Below are 25,172 nucleotides of genomic sequence, written 5' to 3'. Positions count from 1 at the left end.
CTGCAGGTGGCCATGGTGCTGAACGCCTCGCACCCGCGTCCCGCCTGCATACAGCCTCTGCTGGCTGGAGACAAGCGGGCCACATCTGAAGATTGTCTCCACCTGAACATCTGGACGCCGCACCCGAACTGCACCGAGCGCAATCTGCCCGAATGCGGAAGCCGCACCGTCCTTTTCTTCCTACACGGAGACAATTTCCAGGAAGGCGGCAACAACGACCCTTTGCTCGATGGCCGGTGAGTGCCGCTTGCCTTTCCCTCAGTGTACTTTCATTTACCGCGGCTATTTGGTGGTCCTTAATCTCCGCTTGCGTCTGCTTAGGCAATGATGTCTTCAACTGTGGAAATGCTACGCTTTGACTTTGGAAAGGCTTCCTTACTTTTCCACGTTAACATGAAGATATCTGTCATAATGTCATAAATTTTCGAGATGTGTTGAAAAGGTGCTTCACAACCGCACGAACAGTTTTTCCAATATAGGCAATTTAATTACACCCTGCCAATTTGACTTTAGAAAGAGGTGCTCTACCGAAACTGCCCTCCAAACCCAGAAAGAATACATTCTAGATTCGTTAGAAAAATAATCAAATGATTTAGGTATATTTGTTGACTATTCAAAGGCATTCGGTTGACTGAACTGTAACACTTTACTAACAAAACTTAAACACTATGGTTTTCGAGGAACATTCTTTGACCTTTTGGCATCGTATTTTGAACGTCGCTGCCAAATGGTAGCAATACATGACTCTGTGTCTGAAATAAAAGTTATACGTACGGGCGTACCACAAGGTAGCATATTAGGTCATTTGTTATTTAACTTTTATATTAATGATGTAAAAATTGACAGTACAACTAAATTTGTCATCTACGCTGATGATACGAGCCTATTTCTGAAAAGATCAAACCTGTTTGAGTTTAAACGATTGCTTGGGCGAGTTGGTTGCTCTTTTGACGTTAAGGACTTATATTATTCACTACCGCATGATGACCTTTACACGTGCTTAGAAGAATGTATTGACCGGCAAGGAATTATTGAATTCCAAAACAAGAGCGGCATATCCGTCGAGGACTTTTTAGAACTACTTCACATGTATTTAACTTCTACCTTTATTTCCTGGGACGGCGAGTTTTAACTGCAAAAACAAGGAGTTTGCATCTGGTCATGCATAGCTCCCGTGCTTAGTTACTTCTTATTAGTACGAAAGGGTAGAAGGCTTCAAGAAAAATTGAAAGGGTCATAGGTTGTACACTGTTTTCGCTATGTTGACTATGTTCTTATAGACAGAAGTGCGGAAAAATTTGCTGCAGTATTTATGCTGATCGAAGCTACCTTTGCTCAGTGCCTCCATCCCCTCGTACTAACTACTCAAGTGCCAGAAAACAATGTCATCCGATTTTTAGATATCAAATTCAGATTAATGCACCATCACACTTGTTGGGCTTACGAGCCAAGAAGTAGTAAGCCACTGCTCCCTTTTACGTCATCTCATTCTAACCTGGTCAAACGTGCCGTGGCGAAATCATGCCTTCACGACGCGCTTAACAAATCTCGCATGCAATCCATGCAAGATAGCTTCCTTCACCAAACTGCTCGGCTCGTAAAGGATGGTTTTCCCAAGGAGCTACTAGTGTCGGTGTCAGAATGTATTCTCAGCAGTTTGAGCAAAAAAAAGAAAAGGGGAACGGGCAGATTCATTGACGAGAAAGAAAAAGGAAAAAACCACTGTTGTGCCTTACATTGATCATTTCTCCCACAGACTAAAAGAGATAGCAAATAGAGCACGTGTCAGTCATTTTTTCTGCTCCAGATAAGCTTGGGAAGATGTGCAAAATGGTTAACACTGATTTCGTTCCTAGAGAGTGCGACATCAAACATGAAAATCAATAAGCCGTGGTAAAAACAGCGCAGCGACGACAGACACAGAGAAGACAGAAGAAGACGGACAAGCGGTCTCCTGTGAAGAAGGTGTAGTTTATGCCATTCCCTTGTCATGTGGGAAGCGTTTTGTGTGTCAGACGGGGAGATCCCTCAATGAACGCCTGAAGGAACATAATAACAATGTGCATAATAGTGTAAAAAGGCATCTCGGCATCCACTGTAGAGACTGTGACAGCAAAACTTGCCACCCTGCCTTCACTCGCACACAAGTGTTAAGCAAGCACAATAAACAACTGACACGTGAAATAATTGAAGCAGCGCACATCGCCTGGTCTAAACACGCCTGCGTCAGCAGCCCCTCTTTATCGATTTGTTCCAAATAGCTTGCATTTTTAGCGAGGGGGAAATGATGTTCTTAGTTATTTTCTTTTATCAGTGCGGCATGTATGAATGACTGTGAATTTATGAATGGTTGTTTTGTTTTCTTCTTTTTGTTGAAACTGTATATATGCCTCGTTCCAAGCAATAAACAACAGTTGCAAGTCAGCGCTCGTCTTTGTCGTGTCTCCCTCGTTGTCCGTGTCAAACTGCGCGCTGTTCTGTTTAAAACTGTCTGAGTTATTAAGAGGAAATTCGCTATTCGAAAAACTGCACACCTGGAGTAATACTTACTATTTAAAAATTAATACTGTTAAAACAAAGGCTGTAGTATTCCGGCCAAAGCAATGTATCACTAAGAGCAACCTGCATTTGAAACTTGGTTCTAATGAGTTTGTTCCCACATATAAGATCCTTTCATACTTTTTGAAGAACGTATGTCGTTGAACAATCAAATAGAAGCGGTACTAAGTGAACTTTGTAAAACATTTGGAATGTTGTGCAGGTTATGTTTCTTTCTGCCGAAGAATATAAGACTATTAATTTACAAGTCTGTTTTGGTCACAGCTGAGTTATCGTTTCCTGGTTTGGGGTACCACGACACAAAGAAACAAAGACACACCATAAAAAGCTGCAAAGGAAAGTGGTACGTATTGTGTGTCAATAAACCCTACGACGCCTACACTGAACCCGTTTTCAAGGCATTAAATCTGGCACCCGTAACTTCTATGTACGACAATACTCTGTTAAACCGTTATCAGGCATCTCTTAAACACGACACATTCCTACAGCATCTTTCAGGCTCCAGTGCGAAAGAAGATGTCCACTCTATGCGAATGAATGCACACTGGCAAGTTCCAAGAGAGTGCACTATGGGCACCAAATGCTGGCCTACATATTATCAACACTGCTGAATTCTCCTGCTGTATAACTGCCTTCATATGTTTGCATTGAACCATATATATATATATATATATATATATATATATATATATATATATATATATATATATATATATATATATATATATATATATATATATATATATATATATATATATATATATATATATATATATATATATAAATATATATATATATATATATATATATATATATATAGCGTTGCCGGGTATTTGTCAGCTGCAGTGATCTATGTGAACCGTGATGACCATATGTACATGTTGCACTGTAAGCCTTGAAAGGGAGCGCAGACCTCGTCAAGCCTAGTTTGGCTTTTTGTCTGCGTTTTCCACAGTATCCGCAATACTGAAATAAAATTTGATTGATTGATTTATTGATTGACTGACTGATTGAAAGTGTTCATACCAGCCGACAACGGACGTCACGCCATGGACGAATCTGCACTGGTGACCTCACTTTCCTCCATCCACTTCCCGCCACTGCCGCAGCCGCTGGCTTTCACCACCTCGGCCTAGCTCATATTAAGGTCCGGCTGTCGACTACAGACGACGCCCTGCAGCTTTCGTCCTGTGCTAAGCGTCCGACACTCTCACCCCGCGCAGGTGCAGCCGTTTCCCTGCACCTCAGGTCCAACACTCCTGTTGACCGCAACGGCGCCGCCTGACCTCTCGACATTACCCTGGCTCTCACTCGAAAACTAACCGGAGCTCCGGAGGTGACGCTGCATTGACGACAGGGCCCAAAAACCTGCTCCTGACTGTCATTCCTCGCCACGACCGTCTCAATATCTGCGTGGGTGGTGCACCAGTTGCCGCCCTGATTGACACTGGCTCTCAAGTTTCTGGCTTGAGCTCCTCCTTTCACCATCGTCTGTAAAAGATTGTGACACCCGCCGTTTCCTCCAATGTTCCTCTCGCCAATGCAAATGATCCTGCCGTCCTTGGAATGGGCACTGCGTGCGTTTGCATTGCCGGTCGTAATACACATAACTTAGGAGGGTAGATGTGTAGGCCAGTTGGTGAGACATGAAGGAGCTAGACATGAAGGTGTCTAGCTCCTTCATGTCGTAATACACCTGTCCTGCTCACCGTCATCGGCCACTGCTGCCATGATGTGATTGATCCTCGGCATCGATTTTTAACGACCCACGCGGAGTTTGATTGCTCCACTGGCCTTCTTCGCTCAGACCTGCCGGTTTGCTCTGAAAGCGCCGCTACCAATCCGCACCGCTTGCGCTCCGCTTACTTTACTCGCCTCCCCACGAACCTGCCGTCCATGGTCTCATGTCGCCGTTTCCTCCCGTTCGTTATGGTGCCCACGTCAGTTACCCAGTCAAGCACGTTGTTCTTAACCGTAAAGTCATACTTTCACACACCGTCCTGACCGCCAAAGCCAACTGCATCTACCTTCCGATTCTTAACTTCAGCCTATCGACCCAAGTTTTAGCTCCTGGAATCATACTCGCTAAGCTGTTTCTTTTGACTTCATGCACAGTCACTGCTCTCACAGGTGACCTTCAGTCTCGCCGCCCTGAACTTCCCCGCTCGGCTGCTTCACGTCCGGACTCTACTTCGGAAATGATCACGATGGATTTTCCACCTGACCATACCCGCCCCTCAACACCCTTTTAGTTTCCTACAGTGTCTTCGATTTCGGGAATTGTCCTCTGTACCAAACTACTGTCGTGACTCAGCAGTCGTCACACACGCGCTGCTTCCCGCCCTGGTTTCGGCTGGGGTGGAATGCGCGCCGTCAGACCTGCCTGGATACCCCTGCAGTGATACGCATGTCCGTTGTCTCAACGCCATCAGCGCTTCAAACCTGCCAGCGTCATCGCTGGAACCCTGGACACTTCCGGAACCTTGGACACACCCATCGTCATCGACGGCACCTGGCACACTGTGTATAAAAGAGCGGCAATCACCGGCTGCGCTCTGTGGGCTTGGTGGCTGTACCATGAAGCAGACCACTAATCCGCTTCTGCTCATAATGCAGGTCAGTAACCCATATGCCTTATTTGCTAAGAAAACTAGTAATTACTGCCTGGTGCAGCTTCCGCGCCCACAGTGTTGTGTCGATGTTGCTATTGAATGTTTAGAAACGATTCGCATCTTGCTATTATTGTCCGGGGACATAAAAACGAATCCGGAACCTGCCAGTGCAGAGGCAGTACTTGCTGAATTTAAGAAGTTGTCCTCAGGTCAGGCTACAATAATTAGTGACGTCCAAGACATCAAAAACAAGTTAACAACTACAGAGAAAACCATTACAGATCTAATTCAGAGGATTGCCGATTTAGAGAGCCACTACCAGAACCTGGCTACTTTGAAAATAGATGTCGAATGTATGCAATGCAACACAGAAAAGGCCACTCAACTGGTGCGGGATCTGGAAGCCCGATTTGATGACGCTGAAAACCGCTCACGAAGATGCAATCTGATTTTTTACGGCCTTTACGATCCTACACCATCCGAGTCATTTGCCGATTCCGAAGAAGTCATAATCCGCCACTGCTCCGATCAGCTCGATTTGTCGTTATATAGTAAAGATATCGAACGTGCACATCGTCTTGGGCGTCACAACACATAACGCCAGCGTCCCATAATTGTAAAGTTTGCGTCTTTTAAGACTAAACAAATGATCCTCTCAAATGGCCCCAAACTAAAAGATACTGATTTCAGCACTGGTGAAGATTTCTCCCGCCGAGTTCAAAATATAAGAAAGCAACTTGTCGCGTTTGCGAAATCAAAAACAACTAAATTTTCTTTGCGGTACAAAACCCTCCATATAGGCCCCAAACGATATTTTTTTATGAGTCTGAGCAAACAGTAAAAGAAATCTTCTAGCCACCACGGCGACGCAAGTCGGCACTACACCGTCCCCAAACATGTCCTCGTCCTAATCTTACGTTTTCGGCAATCTTTACCAATATACGCAGTTTCATCCCGAAGCGAGAGCTCGTGTCAAAACTGGTGTTATCATCTGATATCAACTTGCTTATATTAACTGAAACGTGGCTAACAAATGACATTAGTGATAGCGAGGTGCTTGCTGATCTGCCTAATTTTTCTCTCTTTCGTTCAGATCGTAAAAACGCACGTGGTGGTGGTGTTCTCATTGCGGCAAGCAACCACTTATCATGCACTGCTTTAAACATTTCATCCGACCTTGAATTAATTTGGCTTATCTGGCGATCCGCACCACATTCCGTGCTGCTGGGTGTCTGCTACAGGCCGCCACACAACACTCCCCATTTTTGCCGCCAGCTGAACGCAACCTTGTCTAAATTAACCTCGCGGTATCCCAACGCTCACATTCTCCTCTTCGGGGATTTTAATTACCCGACTATTAACTGGCATAACCCGGTGCACTACATAGATAATCGAGCAGATACAAGAGAATTTCTTGATATCGGTTCGAATTTTAATCTTGTCCAACTTGTACTAGAACCTACGCTTGTAGTAAACGACACTGAAAATATTTTAGATTTAGTATTAACAAGCCATCCTGAAAGTTTCTCCTCCATGACTTACTTGCAGGAAATTAGTGACCATAAAGTCATCCACACAGTCTTTAATTTCAAACCAATTCCTCGACACAGTCCGGGAAAGACAATCCGGCTGTACGATAAAGGCAACTATGAAGCAATAAATAGCGAGCTGCACGCCTTCTTTCCATCCTTTAACGCAACCTTTCAAAGCAGATCTATCCAGGAAAACTGGTCAATATTTAAACAAAAGCTTAACTCTCTTGCAGGTAAATACATCCCGAAGACTACTTTTCATGACACTCGAAACCAGCCGTGGTTCACGAAGTCACTGAAAAAACCCGAAAATAAAAAGAAACGCCTATTCCGCGCAGCTAAAGCCAATCACAGCACCTGCTCATGGGACAACTATTATGCCGCCGAGAGCTCGTATTTATCAGCTGTCAAAAACGCTAAGCAACACTTTTATCACGATGACTTGTCGAGAATCCTAAAAAGTAACACAAAAAGTTCTGGCAAATTATAAACCCTACTAATACGCATTCAGTTACCCTGAATAAAGATTCAGGAGAGCCATTTAGCGATACTGAATGTGCTAATATCTTTTCAGTTTCTTTTTCCTCTGTCTTCACAAGCGAGCCCGATGCGCCCTTACCTATTCTGCCTACAACCATTCCGCACACCATGCCTGTAACCAATGTTTCTGCTAATGGAATAATGTCCTTAATAGATAAAATTAAACTTTCATCTGCAGCAGGCATGGACGAAATAAACTCTAAACTTCTAAAAAAACACAAAGTGCATTTCTGCCGAATGTTTATTGTTACTGTTTGCTCAGTCACTTTCCACAGGCACCATACCTGATGATTGGAAGAAGGGAAAGGTCGTTCCAGTCTACAAATCCGGTAACAAAAATTCACCATTAAATTACAGTCCTATCTCGCTCACAAGTGTACCGTGTAAAATCATGGAGCATATCATCTACTCAGAAATCATGCAGCTCCTGGATGGTAACAAATTCTTTCATCCTGCACAACATGCATTTCGCAAAAACAATTCCTGTAACACACAATTAGCACTCTTTCTTCACGATCTGCATGCGAACCTCGACTTAAAAATCCAGACTGACGCAATTTTTTTAGACTTTGCTAAAACCTTCGACAAGGTTTCCCACCGACGTTTGAAGCTAAAACTTTCTCAGCTGAACTTGCATCCTAACATCTTAAAATGGATTGAAGCATTTCTAACGTGTCGCTTTCAGTCAGTTGCTGTTAACAACCAGTCATCCCCTTCTGCCCCCGTAACCTCAGGCGTACCTCAGGTCTCGGTCCTAGGTCCTGTTTTCTTCTTAATATACATAAATGACTTGCCAGAACACCTATCATGCAATATCCGTTTATTCGCCGACGACTGCGTTATCTACCACTCAATAACTAACACTTCCGACCAAAAGCCCTTTAGGATGATCTTAACCGCATTGAAAAATGGTGCGATGATTGGCTAATGACACTTAACCCTAACAAATGCAAGCTTATTTCGTTTCACCGCAGACTTAATCCGTTGTCCTTTTCCTATAGAATTTCTAACAATCCAATAGAGCACATTCATTCATACAAATACTTAGGTATCACTGGGTGTCATGATCTAACTTGGCGGGAACATGTTACTAACGTTATTTCATCTGCAAACAGAACCCTTGGCTACCTGAAGCGCCATTTACGTCACGCAACAAAAGAGGTCAAATTACTCGCTTACTCATCATTGGTAAGACCAAAACTAGAATACGCATCCCCCATTTGGAGCCCCCATCAAGCATATCTAATCGATGCACTCGAAGCCGTGCAAAATCGCGCCGCCCGTTTCATTCACTCCCAATATTCATACGAGGTCAATGTGACATCCCTGAAATCACTGTTCAACTTACGAAGTCTTTCTTGCCGTCGTCGCGTCGCAACCATATCTCTTTTTCATAAATTTTATTACAGCTCACTCGGCCATGAACCATACATCTGCGCACCTCCGCCGCGCATATCACATTGCACTGGTCACCCCCTTCAAGTTACTCGTCCACGTGCCCGTACTGTAACCTTCTCCACCTCTTTCTTTCCACGAGCCGCGTCAGACAGGAACGGCCTCTCCCACTCCGCTGCTGCTATCACCTGCCCGTCACTCTTCAACGCCAATATTGAACTTCATATGTCATCGTGAAAAAATGTACCAATTTTTGATTACCCCACCCCTTATGTAATACCCCGAAAGGGGCCTTTAAGGTAAATAAATGAAATCAAAAATGAAATCGAATCAATACGGGTGATGCCAGCCCCATACCCAGAAGGCCCTATCGTGTCCCCTTTTCTGTGTGCCATGTCACCTAGACATAGGTGGACAAGATGCTGGCGAACAACCTTATATCCTTTTCCAGCAGGCCTTGGATTCCCTTTGTCGTGACGGTAAAAAAAATGCGGAAGTTGGCGCTTCTCTGTCCACTATTGCCATAAAAATCAGATAAGAAAAAAAGACATATATGCTCTTCCGCGAACTGACGACGCCCTCGACTGCCTGCATGGTGCCAGCTATTATAGTGCGAAAGCACTATCATATCACCAACGCCATCCCAGAATCTTGTCATCGTTCACGTTCATAGTATTCCAGCGCAACGGCACCTAGCCAAAGAAAAGAAGACGGAAAAGAAGAAGGACGAACACAGCGCTGACTTACAACTGTTTAATCAGAGACGCACACACACAGCTTAAATACTCTTAGACCAGCCTAAGCGCACACCGTAAAAGGACCAAAAAGGAAAAAATAGGAAAACATTATCTCATCACATCTTTATCGCAAAAATGTTGAAGGGAACTCCTTTTCTGCATTATACAAAAAGACTGAGGTATCGCTGACGCATCCTGACCCAGCTTTTTTAATATAGTAGGCCTCTATCGTTTCTCGGGTTGTTTTTAATTTGCTTCTGCTCAGAATTTTTTTTTCTTTATTGCCTGGCTTTGACACAGAAAATTGCACATAACAAACAATCAACAAAAGACAAACGCTATGTACACCCGACTCGAAGTCAGCCAGCATGAGTCTGGCTTCGTCAACTTAAAATTCACGCAGTGTACAGAGTGGCTCTAGTCTTGAGAGCCACTCCGGAGGCTCCGCTGCGGCCTTCTGAATGGCCAGAAACATGTCCATACTTTCTCGAAAGTAGATTCGGGCAGGTCTTGCGTCTCTGTCACAGTGAAAGCCTGCCATTCTCGAGCGCCATATACAGTGGAGGCCTGTCAGCATTATTAAATCATAAGGCACCCCATCCTCATTTTCAACACATAAGTAACGGATGCCATACGGGTCTAGTGGAAATTCTTTCTTTAAGGTTCGCTGTAATACATCCCAAAAATAAACCCCTTCCCAACAGTGTAAAAATACATGGTCTATTGTTTCAGGATTTCTGCAAATTAAACAGTGAGAACCCCAGGGTAAAAATAATTCCTTTCCCTCTAAAAATTTTTTAACCGGTAAGGTTCCGGTGTGCAGCTTAAAAAAGAAGGTTTTGGTTCCTATCGGTGTGCAATCCTTGCAAGTTGCGCAGTGCTCGACAAGGTTAGCACCTTCCCTATTCCACACCGTACCTACGTATTATCTTTTGTCACTGCCTAGCAAGCTCAATAGCCTCCTGAGCTTACTCGGATAAGCTCGGGTAGGGACCAGGGTTAGCTGGTTTAAGTTCCAAACAGCCGTTACCTAGCAATCCCAGTTACTACCCGAGCTTACACGAGTTATATGTTCGGATAGTAACTCGGATAAGCTCGGAGGAGTTTCGCGCTAACTGTGCGAGAGGTTGCTCGGGAAGAACATCATGGGTCGCAGAATCCCTACCGGTGGCTGTGGAACAGCCACCTGCCAGTGCAGTGGCGCATCTCAACCGCTGCTCCACTGTGCTGGCAGTGGTACGAGATCAGACCGCCATATACGAATGTTAATTAGAGAATGACCAATTCTGCATATATGGGGAATAACCCACTACGTCATACTCCTAAGGCGAAGCTTAAGTGATCCCTCCAATTCAAGAATGGACACCTGATTTCCCACGTCTACTCTGTTTAACAACGTTTAACCTCTACCAGTGTTTTTTTCTGTCTGCGTTCATCATCATAACCATCAGCCTGACTACACCAACTGCAGGGCAAAGGCCTCTTCCATGTCTTTCCAATTAACCCTGTCCATTGCCAGCAGCGTCCACCCTATGCCTGCAAACTTCCTAATCTCATCCGCCCACCTAACCTTCTGCCGGCCCCTGCTACGCTTGGCTTCTCTTGGAATCCGCTCCGTTACCCTTAAGGACCAGCGGTTATTTGGCCTTCGCAGTACATGCCCTGCCCAAGCCCATTTCTTCCTCTTGACTTCGACTAGCATTTCATTAGCACACATTTGTTCCCTCCCCCACTCTTCCGGCTTCCGGTCTCTTAACATTACACCTATCATTTTCCTTTCCATGGCTCGCTGTGTTCTCCTTAACGTAAGCCGAACCCTTTTCGTTAGCCTCCGCGTTTCTGCCTCGTAGGTGAGTACCGGTAAGATACAGCTGTTTGTACACTTTTCTCTCGAGGGATATTGGTAACCTGCAATTCATGAACTGAGAAAACCGGCCACATGCGCACCACCCCATTCTTATCGTTTTAGTTAATTCAATCTCACAATCCGATCAAGCTGTCACTACCTGCCCTTAGTAGACGTATTCCTTTACCACTTCCAGCACCTCATTGCCAATTGCGATCTGCTGTTCCCTTGCTAGACTGTTGAGCATTACTTTGGTTTTTCTGCGTGTTAATTTTTAGACCCACCGTTCTGCTCTGTCTGTCTAACTCATTTATCATTCTTTGAAGCTCATCTCCTGAGTAACTTATCAAGCCAATGTCATCAGCGAATCGCAAATTATTGAGGTATTCTCTATTAACTCTTATCCCCAACTGTCCCCAATTCAGGCCTCGGAATAGCTCCTGTACACAGGCGGTGAATGGCATTGGCGATATCGTGTCTGCTTGGCTGACGCCGAACCTTATTGAAATTTCATTGCTGAATATATGGGGGGCTATGGTGGCTGTACAGTCCTATATATATCTTCCAGTATTTTGACATAAGGCTCATCAACCCCCTGAATCCGCAATGCATGTATGACTGCTGAGGTTTCTACTGAGTCAAATGCTTTCTCATAATCAATGAAGGCTACATATAGGTGTTGGTTATATTCTGCGAATTTCTCTATCACCTGATTGATGGTGTGAATATGATCTATTATGGAATATTCTTTACGAAAGCCTGTCTGATCATTTGGTTGATTAAAGTCCGAGGAGGCCCTGGCTCTATTAGCGATTACCTTAGTAGATACCTTGTAGGCAACGGACAGTAAGCTGATTGGTGTGGAGTTTTTCAAGTCCTTGGCGTCTCCTTTCTTATGAATTGCTATTATATTTGCGTTCTTGCAAGCTTCTGGTACAGTGGAGGCCATAAGGCATTGTGTATAAAGGGTGGCTAAGTTTTCTAGCGAAATCTCCCCTCCGTCCTTCAACAGATCTGCTGTTACCTGATCCTCACTCAGCAGCCGGTTTTGCCCTTTGCTTTCTTTACTTCCTCTTTCGTTACTGGCGGGATGACGCATTGCTGTACTATACTGTCTGTATCATTAACGTTTTGATTACACTGGCAACTGTATAGATTTGTACAGAACTCTTCGGCTATATTAACTATCTTATCCATATTGCTAATGACATTGCCCTCCTTGTCTCTTAACGCAAACATCTGGTTTTTACCTATGCCTAGTTTTCTCTTCACCGCTTTTAGGCTGCCTCTGTCGTTAGAGCATGCTCGATTCTCTCCATGTTAAACTTCGTTATGTCGGCTACCTTGCGCTCATTTATTAACTTCGATTTCTCTGCTAGTTCTATACTGTCTGTAGCGTGAGACGCCTTCATGGTTTGACGTTTCTTAATCAGATCTTTCGTCACCTGATATAGCTTGCGGGTATCCTGTCAAACCTTCCTACCGCCTACTTCTGCTGGGCACTCCGTAATGATAGCTGCCAAAATATTCATTTTATGAAAATTTTGATTGTCTTCCTCAGTTAAACTGAATGTCTGTTCTGAAGCGATATCCTGAATTCCTCTATTTTCCCTTTTACCGCTAGCGCGTTAATGGACTTAGACTTGGCGTTGCGTTCAGGCCACTGAAAAATTGCATTTGAGAACGAGATGGTGAGAAGGCTACCTTTTTCACCCTCGATGGCCTGTAACAATTCGAAGTGAAGCCTTTTGGTCGCTGCAAAGCTTCTGCAACCTTCAAGCGTATGATGGACTCGCTCCTGCGTGGCTTCAAATGGTCGACCTGCTTGTTTTACCTAGATGACGGTGTCTTTTTTCCTCTACATAAGAAGCTATCTACACCGTCTTTCTACGATCCTTGCCACTTTCCGCTGCGCATGTATCCAACTGAACTCCAAAAGTAATGCACCTTAGTCCAGCGCCAAATTAAGCTCTTCGGCCACTTAGCTGATGTTTCTAGTGTCAAGCCCGACCCTGACAAAGTTCGTGCCGCCCGGGAGTTCTCCACACCACGTGGCTCAAGCGATGTGCGCAGTTTCCTCGGGCTACGCTCGCAGTAGGACATGAAGTTGGGCTAGTCGGTTGGGCTAGTTGGTAGAACCACCGGTTTATCCAGAACTTCTCCGACATGGCCCGTTCTAATAGGTCGCCCTGAAGAAGGAATTGCCTTTCTCTTGGTGCCTTCACCAACCTTGTGCTTTCAAAGCACTTGTTTCGGCTCTCACTGTTTCACCTGTGCTGGTCTATTTCAACACTTCTGCTTATAAGGAACTTCGCATCGACGCCAGCGGCCATGGTTTTAGCGTCATGTTTACGTAGCGGTAGCACGAGCACTACTATGTGATTACCTACGCCAGCTGCCTGCTATCTCCCTCCGAACGGAACTATTCCTTTGCGAAGCGGGAGTGCCTTGCATTTTTTTTGGGCGTTGACGAAATTCCGCCCTTATTTTTCTTGGAGGGTTTTCTGCGTAGTTATGAACAACCATGCCTTGTATTAGCTGTTATCTTTTAAATACCCTACATGCCGTCTGGATTGCTGGGCCATTGTGCCTGCAGGCCGACAACACCAAGACGCTGACTGTCCCGCCATCCCGTATTCCCACGACCGTGATGTCGACGATTGCATTTTGTCTGTGTCGAAATTTCTGCACAACCGCGACGAGCAGCGCCGTGATTCACCTTTGCGCCCCATAATCGACCGCCTCCGCAGCGACTATTCCAATCCTTCTCTCAAGCTGTTCTTGCTGCCTCACAGCACTTTATACCGACGCATTATGCACCAAGATGGCGCCGACCTCTTCCTTTTCGTGCCGACCCATATTCACTCCACTGTACTCGCCCAACTTCATGATTTCCCTATTGCAGGGCACCTCGGCGTGTTAGGCACGTACGACAGCGTGCGACGTCGGTTTTTCTGGCCTGGCCTTAATCGCTCTGTCAGCGGCTACGTTGCTTCTTGCGTGCATTATAAGCGCCGGGTAAATCGAATGCTTCCGCTCAGTGGACAGCTTTAGGGCACCGATATTCCGACTGACCCTTTTTTCCGGGGTGGTCACGAACTTCTTGGCCCGCTTCCTACATAAACCTCCTGTAACAAGTGAATTGCCGTCGCGACCGAATGCACTACCCGTTAAGCTACAATGCGCGCAAATCCCGAACGGCTGTGTCTCCGAAGCCGCCGAATTTGTTCGCCATTACGTCGCCCTGCTTCATGGTGCTCCTCGTCAACTACTTACGGATGGAGGCCGCTACTTTCTATCTAAAATTGTTCAAGACCTTCTTCTATCGTGCTCCACCCGTCCCGTGTTCACCACGGCCTGCCATCCCCAAACGAACGGCCTTACTGAGCGTTAAAATAGATGCTTGGGCGAGTTGGTAAGTGATTTTAAAAAGAACAGCGCTCACTTTGACAGGGACAACGAGGGAGACGCGACACAGACGACCGCTGACTTGCAACTTGTGTTTATTGCTTGGAACGAGGCATATTGCTACGCTACTAACTACTCTAGTGGCGCCATACAGCGGCTAAACTGCATTTCCTGGCAGTTGGCAAGCCTTGAGCCATCTCGGGGCTAGATGCTTCGTCTTCATCATCTCTCGAGCTGCCTGCTGCCTTGCGCGTCCCAACGTCTTGCGCGTCTAATTAAGGCAAGTAAACCAGCCCTGCTTACGTCAACCGTTTCTCGGTGACATATTTGGTGGAGGTGCGGGGTTACGGCCCATGTACGCTGACCTCGAGGACACCTTTGACGTCAACTCTCAAAGCGTGGCTACAACACCTGTCCACAAGGCGAGCCGCCGCCTGCGAGGCCTACAACCCGAGTTCGGCTAACTGACAGCGCCGGTAAGGGCCATGATATCCACCGCGGCTAGCCAGACAAGTCAGCACTCCGGGAATGCCCCGCCATTTGTCCTTCACGCACCTTGATCGCCGCCACTGTTCCACGGGGACAGGTTCGAGGACGCTGAAGACTGGTTGGCCAGCTTTGACCGCGTGGCCGGTTTTAACTAGTGGGACGGCGAGCGCAAGCTGCACAACGTCTAATTTGCGCTGCAGGACTCGGCCAAAACGTGGTTTGAGAACCACAAAGCTTCCTTTACCACCTGGGAGGTTTTTCGTCGAGAGCTGCTAGCGACATTTACCAGCAGCGAAAGAAAAGAGAAAGCTGAATCGCCCTGCGCTCAAGATCACAGCAGCCGAACGAAGGCGTCGCGATGTTCATCGAGGACATGACCCGACTGTTCAATCGGGCCGACCCTGCTATGCCCGAAGCCCAGAAGGTACGCCACTTAATGCGTGGCGTAAAAGAGCAGCTGTTTTGCCGGACTGGTCCGTGACCCGCCACGAACAGTGTCCGACTTCACCAAGGAGGCAATGGGTATCGAGCGCTCTGTGCAGGAACGGGGCGCCCACTACGGACGTCAGGCTACGGTAGCAGTCGCTTCCCAGTCCCAGTACACGCCTACGTCGCTGCCCGTCGAGGAGCTTCGGGAGCTTGTAAGAAGCCTTGTGCGCGAGGAACTGGCGAAACTTCGCTTTGAAGCTCCGCAGGTCAGTGTCGCTGCCGTAACGGACGCGGTCCGCGAAGAAATCCGACGAATTGTGCAGCCACCCCCAGCTCCACACCCGGCGCCCTCCGTTATGACATACAGCGAGGCGCTACGAAGTCCCGGGCCAGCGATGCCAGCCTTTTCCCCCATCGCTCCTGTGCCATACTTGCAGGAGCCAATCGCAACAGCACCCTCCGTGCCGCAGGAGTTCAGGCCCCCCGTGAGCAAAGCGCACGTTTGGCGTACGCCAAACAATCGGCCGCTCTGTTACCACTGCGGAGAGCCCGACCAAATCCTCCGCCACTGCCCCTACCGCCGAATGGGTTTAAGGGGGTTTTCACCTGACGCACCTCGACCACGCTACGGTGAAAGACCACAGGATATCGAATAGTATTTGGCTGATAACGTGCTATCTTCGACCTCGCAGCGACGCCAGTCCCGATCGCCATCCCCAAGGCGGTTCTCGTCGCCCGGCCGTCCGTCATCCTCTGGCCAGTTCAGAGGTGCGTCCCCACGTCGGGAAAACTGAAGACGGTGTCCACCGTCGGTAGAGCTGCCGCTACTGGACCGAGTCAAGAGCCTCAACCCGACGATTCGCCGCGACGCTCCGACCAACGACGACCTGACCCGACGATCTCGACGACGCGCTGCGACCGACTGGCCTCCGCTGAAATTCCGGTATCCGCCGACAACCACGACGTTACCGCACTCGTCGTTACCGGGGCCGATTTTTCGGTAATGAGCAGACGGTTAGCCACGGCCTTGAGGAAGGTTCTGACCCCTTGGTCTGGGCCGCAGATCCGGACAGCTGGGGGTCATGTGGTAACTTCGATCGGTGTCTGCACTTCGCGAATCCAGATCCGCGGTGTTACTTTCCCTGGTTACTTTGCTGTGTTACCCGAGTGCTCCAAAGACCTCATACTCGGTTTGTATTTCCTTCAAAGTACGGTGCCGTTATCAACCTCCAGGAGCTAATCGTGTCGTTTTCCGCCCAAGGCCCTGTCGACGAGAATACCGAGCCACGCAGGGCTAAGTTATGCGTCTGTGACGACCACGTTTGATCCCATCAAGACCCAGAATGTTTGTTACTGTAGAGTGCGATAACAGCACCAAAATTCGTGGCATCGCTGAAACCAACATGTCGCTGTTCCTTGGTCGGCAAGTCTGCATTGCTCGAAGAATTGTTGAACTGAACAAGGGCCGAACCGGACTCTTGGTGACCAATTTTCTCTGTGAACCTAAGTGTTTGCCTGGCAGAACAGCTATTGCGTATTTCGAGAAACTCAGCGAATTCGCGGGACAGCACGCTTTGTCCGGAGCCCCGGCATCAGTGGAGGAACTGACCGCTCCCATAAAAACTGACGTGAACCCAAACCTCCCAACTAACCAGAAACGCTGCTTGGAAAGCGTTATCCAGTCTTGCTGCGACTGCTTTGCCTCGACCTCCAAGGTTAGGCAGACGCCGCTCACAAAGCACCGAATTATAGTTGACGCCATCCAACGGCCGTTATGTCAGCCGCCTTACCGGATCTCTTCGAAGGAGCGCGACGCCATTCGCCGCCAATTTCAAGAAATGCTCAAGGACGACGTGATACAGCCGTCGACGAGTCAGTGGGCGTCGCCTGTTTTTTTAGTGGAAAAGAAAGATGGAACGCTACGGTTCTGCGTTGGTTACAGAAGTCTAAACAAAGTCACTAAAAAGGATGTTTGTCCTCTCCCGCGTATTGATGACTCCCTGGACCGGCTGCGCCACGCCAAGTACTTCTCATCGCTAGATTAGATTTACGAAGCGGCTATTGGCAAATCGAGGTGGACGAACGTGACCGGGAAAAGACCGCCTTTATTACACCGCACGGTCTGTACACACTAAACACGAATGACACGAGATGGGAGGTTTATCGGTGTTCGTCCGCTTTAAAACACCGCATCGCCAGACGAGAACACCGGTAAAACGGTGAACATGATATCATAAACACCGAAGCGACACCAGCTAGAACTGACGGTGTGCTAACGAGGTCCGCAATCTTTCATCAGCCGTCTCTAACGGAGTGGTTGTCGCCATTTGGAACCTTCCGAACGGTGTAGAAAAAAACACCGTACGGCAACTGAGACGGAGCGAGGTCGAATTCATGCTGCTGTTCAAAAGAACGCGCCAGTGGAACTGTGTACTTTTATCTGTTTCGCTTAGTTCCGGAACGAAGCAGCAAGTTTTGGTTTCGGTCGAGATGCAATCGACAGCAGGCGGCGCAAAGTATCAGAAGGCGGCGAGAGAGTCGTGAGTGCGGACCACGGTGTAAGAATGGTGTAAGAATATATTCTTACACCGTGGTGCGGACGCTGAGTCTGTGAGCGACGTATAGTGCTAGGCCTAGCAGCGCCAGCGGGGCCGTCTCGGATTGCGTCGCAGAATTGAGCACGGTGGGTTGTCTGCAGCCTTTCTTGGAACGGATATCGTGTGCGGCGGCTTCGCGCTTAACACTGTTACTTTACGATGCGCGACGGGGAAAGGAAAGATGGATGCTTAACCGACTTCACTGAAGTGGATATCGTAAAGGACGACTGAGCTTGCCCCTCGCTCTGGTTTGCGAATGGCGCTATGGCGATGCGTTGTGAGCGAATTGAGACAAGCGCTGGCTTTGCCGCGCCCTTGGCCAGCCGGAGAGAAATTTCTACCTCGACACTGCTGCCCGGAAGGATATTTTTGAATCCCTGCCGTCTCACATCCGTCTCGCCGTCATGGTAAGTGATTTTGCGTCTTAAATATCGTTGTAGGATAAAGACGTGAGCAGGCTTGTGTGGAGCGCTGAAGCACTTTGCTGCGGAATGGAGCAAAACATTAGCGCAGTTTTCTTAACGACGCGCTGCCGGTGTATGGGTCGTTTGATATGACTATGCGCCAGCGCTTGAGCACCTGCATTGTCAGTCAATCCCACTGCCTGTGTTATAAGTTCGCCTTCATTCCGCAAAGCACCGCACGAGCGCTCTGTACAAGTCTGCTTGCGCCTGCACTGAAGTACACCTTGCAAGCGGCTGTAGGTTTTCGGCATTTTTATTTTAGTGCCCTCCGAAGCATTTGTGTAATTGTAGTTTGGATATGTGCAGCATTTTTGGCCACTTTTAGTTTCATGGATGTTCGCAGAACGAGGTATGCGGCATCGCTATTAACATAAAAATCAGGTTGCTTTTTCTAAAATGCCATGGTTCCCAACAAAAAACATAATTTTGCTTATCGTGCGCGTCGCAGCAAATGAATGTGCTCAAAGCTTCTGAAGTGCATACTTGTATTCTGCTGTCATAGATTCGGCCGCCACATTTGGAATTCCAATCTGATAATTTGTTGCTTTCAGTCAATGGCGCAATCTCTTTGTCACTGGAACACGAGTGAAAGCGAGAAAGCAACGGCTGTCAGTTCTTGCCTTATGTTCTGCGGTTCGTTCCGGCATAACTTTGATGGGCGCAGTATAAACGTGCTGTCACTATTTGTGAAAATATAACAGCTTCTTTAATTTAAAAGCATCACATACTTCATTGCCTTGCTCACCTATCATTATTGGAGTCAGTAATTCGAACGAAATATATCGAACGAAGTATATTCGAACGAAATTCATAATGATTTGTTTGGTAACAAACCTGACTGGACATTGTTCTATACAGGTTCTAATCTATGAAGAACTCCAAGGTTGCATCAGCTTAATCTACAAGCAGTACCAAGCAGTTCAGAGTTAAGTCGCAAAGAAAGATGCCCCCTGCAACACTTGTAGGTATTTTTGTGCAAATTATTGGTGGACATAGGCAGGAACTGAAATTTTTGTACGAAAATAGCAGCTGAGTATTTATCTGAGCATCTGATGACTACGTTTTAGGCACAGAATTTACTCAAATTTAGGCATTGAAGTCACGAGCCTTAGGAAAGCTTGGGTTTTGTGATTTTTTTAGAATGGGGCTGGCACAAAGCTCTGGTTTTTCGTTATCTTGCAGAGAGGCAGGATGCAAACAGTGACAGTAAGGAGCTGCTGACCCCCAAGGGATTTTCTTTAAAATTCAGGCATAGTTACTTATGCAATTAAAACAAAAGGCAGTAGTAGGAATAAGGAGCCAGTGTAACTGCTGCAACTATGCTCAGTTCTGAAAATAGAATACTTTCATGACTAAACCAGATACAGCGTACTGACATGCTGCTATTTTGGAATTTGCATTGCTACTGTCTCATTTTCATGCGTGTTCACTACCACTCTTTTCAAATAACCAATAATCCAATGTTGAGATGGTTGTGGTTTCTTTAGACTTGCACGAAACTATGGAGAGGCGATCACCATTATTTGCTTTTGCAACTGTGGTTTTTTCATTTTATTGACAAATGGTAATGAGGTCTGGATACGGTGCAGCTATTTTTTATTTTCAGTTGGAAAAGAGTGTTTTGTGTTGTAGTCTTCGATGGCATCCAATCATTGTGGAGTGCTACTTCACAAGCTGTGTATAATGGCGATATACACTTTCAACAACACCATACCAGTTTTGTATTTTTAAGTCTTCATTATACACACGCAAATATGATTCATGGGATTCATGGGGAGTACTGATTGTTGCTTCCCGGGCTGTTATAGGTGCTCAAAATGTGATTCCCTAGAGAACATTTGCTTCTTCGATGCTAATCAAAAATTCCTGTAGTCGCCATATGTATCAAATGTCACGGATAAAGCAAAAGTGGTAGTTTTCGTGTGCAGCTGTACCTTTCGAATACGCACTTTGTATCACGCTTCCTTATGAGCAGTGGCTCACCATTGTTTCTTTAGCCTCTAGTTCGATTACAGTTAGGCTGTTGCTGCACTGGTTGCAATTAAATATATTGAGCAGCTCAGTTGTCTTATAGCTAGAATATGGTTTTCAAATCTTTGGCAGGGAGGCCATTGCAGCATGTTTAACTTTTGCATAATTGCTGTGGCCCACTAATTGTGATCATGGCTCTAATGGACAAATCATATTGTAACGGAAAACAGGGAGACAGGTCGCTAACCAGCAGAATACAGCAAGCAGCCAGCCAGCCAGCGCGAGACACTTCAACGTCTTCGAAGACACTTCAGCGCCACCTGAGAACACCAGGTGGCATTACTCCCCCTCCAAAAAAAAAAGAAAAACAAAAGCGGGGTTGCAGTATGGGCAGTGGAAAGAGAAAAAAAAAACAGCACAAGCACACAAAAATGTACAAGGGAGGTGGCCGAGGTGTCCCACGCGAAAACTAGCAGAACACTGAGCGTACTATCCATTACCGCGTGAAGTAGGGTTTCATGCGGACAACGTGCACAACCTCAGAGCGGGGTGGACGACGCTGAGGCTGCACAGTCCCGTCAGGAAGAACTTCGTAGGTCACTTCGGTGACGCGGCGCAAAACTCGGTACGGTCCAAAGTAACGGCACATCAGTTTTTCAGACAAGCCTGGGCGGCGTACCGGGGTCCACACCCAAACTTGGTCTCCCGGATGGTATTCGACGTGCCGATGACGGAGGTTGTAGCGGCGTGCATCCGTGCCCTGCTGCCGCTGAATGTGAAGACGGGCAAGTTGACGTGCTTCCTCGGCGCGCTGAGCGAACTGCTCGGCGTCTGGCGTGAGTGGGTGGTCATCAGTGCTGCATGGAAGCATTGCATCCAGCATCGTCTGAACGTCACGTCCGTAGGCCAGACGAAATGGTGTAAATCGGGTCGTCTCCTGGGTGGCCGTGTTGTAAGCGTATGTGACGTACGGGAGAATCTCGTCCCAGGTTTTGTGCTGCGAGTCTATGTACATTGCGATCATGTCGGCGATCGTTCTGTTGAGTCTCTCTGTGAGCCCGTTCGTCTGTGGGTGATAGGCAGTAGTTTTGCGATGGTTCGTGTGACTGAGCTCGAACACGTCGCGCATTAGCTGTGCCGTAAACGCCGTACCTCGATCAGTGATTACGTGGGACGGTGCGCCATGACGCAGCACGATTTGTTGCATAAAAAACTGGGCGATCTCAGATGACGTACCGCGCTGCACCGCTTTAGTTTCCGCATACCTTGTTAAATAGTCGGTCGCGACTATGATCCATTTATGACCGGCCGATGACACAGGGAATGGGCCCAGAAGATCGATGCCGACTTGATCAAGAGGCGTCCGAGGGGGTTCAATAGGTTGGAGCAAGCCCGCTGGCTTGAGAGGAGGCGCCTTACGACGTTGGCAATCGCGGCAGCCTCTGACGTAACGCTGGACGGCGTGAGAAAGTTTGGGCCAATAATACGCCTGGCGCACGCGTGCAAGTGTGCGGGCAAAGCCCAAGTGGCCGGAGGTCGGCTCATCGTGACAAGCAAGAAGGATATCGGCGCGGAGATCTGCCGGAACGACGAGGAGGTGCGCTCGGTCAACAGTGCTGGAGTTTTTCTTAAACAAAATGCCGTTCCGGAGACAGAAGGCCGGCAGGTTTCTAGAAAATTGTCGGGGTACGACAGAAGCTCGGCCCTCCAGATAATCAATGATAGGTCGCAGGTCTGGGTCAGCTCGCTGGCGGGTCATTAGGTCTAAGGCGCTGACAACTCTAATAAAACCACTCTCGTCCTCTATGCTATCATCCGCTAACCCGACGGGCGCGCGAGAGAGTGCGTCAGCGTCTTCGTGCGTCTGGCCAGATTTGTGCACAATGGTGTAATCGAATTCTTGGAGGCGGAGGCTCCATCGGGCTAGGCGCCCCGATGGGTCGCGAAGATTTGCAAGCCAGCACAACGAATGGTGGTCGGTAACTACTTTGAACGGGCGGCCGTAGAGGTACGGACGAAATTTCATGGTTGCCCACATAACCGCAAGGCATTCTTTTTCTGTGGTCGAATAGTTTGTTTCAGCGCGAGAAAGCGTGCGGCTTGCATACGCGATGACCCTTTCCACGCCACCTTGGTGTTGGACGAGTACGGCGCCGAGGCCGACGTTGCTCGCGTCGGTGTGGACTTCGGTTTCAGCCTCTTCATCAAAGTGCGCAAGAACAGGGGATGTTAGCAGTCGTCTGCGCAGCTCGGCAAAAGCCTCCTGCGGCTCGGCAGCCCACACGAACTGTGTATCATTGCGCGTGAGGTGGTACAGGGGTGCGGCAATCTTTGAAAAGTCGGCGATGAAGCGGCGGTAATATGCGCACAGACCCAAAAAACGTTGCACACTTTTCTTTGTTGCAGGAACAGGAAAGTTGGCGACGGCAGCAGTTTTCTCGGGGTCGGGCTTAACGCCATCGGCACTCACGAGGTGACCGAGAAACTTCAACTCTTTGTACCCAAAGTGGCACTTCTCGGGCTTTAGCGTTAAGTCGGCCGATCGGAGGGCATCTAATACTGTCCTCAGGCGTTCAAGGTGTTCGGCAAAGGTTTCGGAAAATACGACGACATCATCGAGATAAACCAAACAAGTTTGCCATTTTAGTCCAGCGAGAACGGGATCCATCATCCGCTGGAAAGTTGCCGGCGCTGAACATAGCCCAAAAGGTAGCACTTTAAATTCGTACAGTCCGTCGGGTGTCACGAACGCCGTTTTTTCGCGGTCCCGCTCGTCGACCTCTATCTGCCAGTACCCACTCTTTAAATCAATGGAGGAGAAGTACTGGGCGCGACGAAGTCTGTCGAACGAGTCGTCGATACGAGGCAGCGGGTAGACGTCTTTTTTGGTGATGTTGTTCAGTTTCCGATAATCCACGCAGAAGCGGAGTGTCCCATCCTTTTTCTTCACCAGCACGACAGGTGAAGACCAGGGGCTGCTGGAAGGTTGAATGATTCCATCTGAAAGCATCTCCTTCACCTGCGTTTGGATCGCCTCACGCTCCTTCGGTGAGATACGGTACGGCTGCTGATGGATGGGGCGGGCATCGTCGGGCGTAATGATGCGGTGCTTGAGAAGAGCCGTTTGCCGGACTTTCGACGGGAAGCGAAACAGGAGGAGTATTCAAGTAGGAGGGCACGTAGTTCTCGCTGTTGAGTCACCGAAAGGTCCGGGCTGATGTCAAGGGATGGGCGCACAGGTCTAACAGCTTCGAACGCGAAACATTCAGAAACCTCCGCTAAGGGGTCGGCGAATGCGATGGCAGTAGCACGAAAAAGGTGCCGGGGCTCATTAGAGAAGTTAGTCACCAGGAGCTCAGAGCAGCCGTCGCGGAGATGGATGAGACCTCGCGCTGAGCAGATGCCGTGGGTGAGCAAAAGGGACAGGTTGCCCTCTGCGACCGCTGTCCCTTCACGTAGTCCGTCGCAGTGAACACTCACAAAAACGCTGGCGCGTGGCGGAATCCAAACGCTCTCGGCGGATATTCTAAGGGCGGCGCGGCGTGGACAGTCCTCGGAGTAAACATCAGCTTTCTCGGTAGAAAATGTGACAGTGCGCTTTCGGAGGTCAATAATAGCTCCATACTCTCGGAGAAAATCAACGCCAAGGATACAGTCACGGGAGCAGTTCGGTAGAACTAGGCAGCTGACAACAAATGTGGAGCTGCGAATTTGGACTCTTGCTGTGCATAGGCCAAGCGGAGTTACGACATGTCCGCCAGCCGTGCGAATCTGCGTGCCGGACCATGGTGTCATTACTTTTTTAAGAAGCGCCGCTAGCTTTCCGCTTAAAATCGAGAAATCAGCGCCAGTGTCCACTAAAGCACTAACCTTATAGCCATCGAGAAGCACGGGTATATCCAACGAGAATCGATCTCCGAGTTCAGGTACTGCAGTCGTTGCCTTTAAATCGCGGTCGGTCGCTGTTCGCGTTGTCGGGGGGTCTTGTTCGTATCGATTGCCAGCGGCCTCGCCCCCTGAGGTCGCTCTCTTTAGTTTTCCCGGCGGGGACTTGGCGACCGTCTCTGCGCCATCCAGGAGCAGCTTTGGGGCTGTGGCGAAGGTCGGCGTGGTGATGGAGACCGAGACTGCCGCTGGGGAATTGTCGCCATGCGCTGCTGGGCTACGTAGTCCTCGATCTCCCGGGGTCGTTGACCTCTTGGTGGACGGGGCATGTCGATAGGGAACCCCTGCAGCCCAAGCTGTCGATACGGGCACTGGCGATACAGATGACCGGGTTCCCCGCAGTGAAAGCAGAGACGCCGCCGATCCGGAGCACGCCACAGGTCCGTCTTCCGCTGGGGTGATCGTCGATTGTCGATGTAGTATGTGTCGGGGTGTGCGGAAAACAGCGAGCCTTGATTGGACGGAGGAAACTGCGCCGAAGAGGGCGCAGGACGTTGCAAGGCTTCAGCGTACGTTGGACGACGGCACTCCGTTGGTAAAGGCGGCGGGTCAACGGACGGGAACGAAGGTCTCAAGGCTTGAACCTCTTCGCGGACCAGGCTAGCGAGAGAGCCGGCCGTCGGCAGGGGAGCACCGAAAAGCGCCTGG

The 25,172-nt window shown here is 48.3% G+C and overlaps 1 protein-coding gene across 1 annotated transcript in view; it reads left to right on the top strand.

Annotated features, from left to right (window-relative positions):
* Positions 1-25,172, top strand: part of LOC144127731 (acetylcholinesterase-1-like) — a 497,666-nt gene that overhangs the window by 112,988 nt on the left and 359,506 nt on the right. The window contains exon 3 of the mRNA XM_077660632.1: positions 7-236. Coding sequence (XP_077516758.1) covers positions 7-236 — 230 coding nt within the window. The remainder of the gene's footprint in view (positions 1-6; positions 237-25,172) is intronic.

This window comes from Amblyomma americanum, chromosome 4, assembly GCF_052857255.1.
Source record: "Amblyomma americanum isolate KBUSLIRL-KWMA chromosome 4, ASM5285725v1, whole genome shotgun sequence".
NCBI classification, from domain to species: Eukaryota; Metazoa; Arthropoda; class Arachnida; order Ixodida; family Ixodidae; genus Amblyomma; species Amblyomma americanum.
Note: the sequence above shows the minus strand (reverse complement) of the source record. Positions and strands in the feature narration are given on the sequence as shown.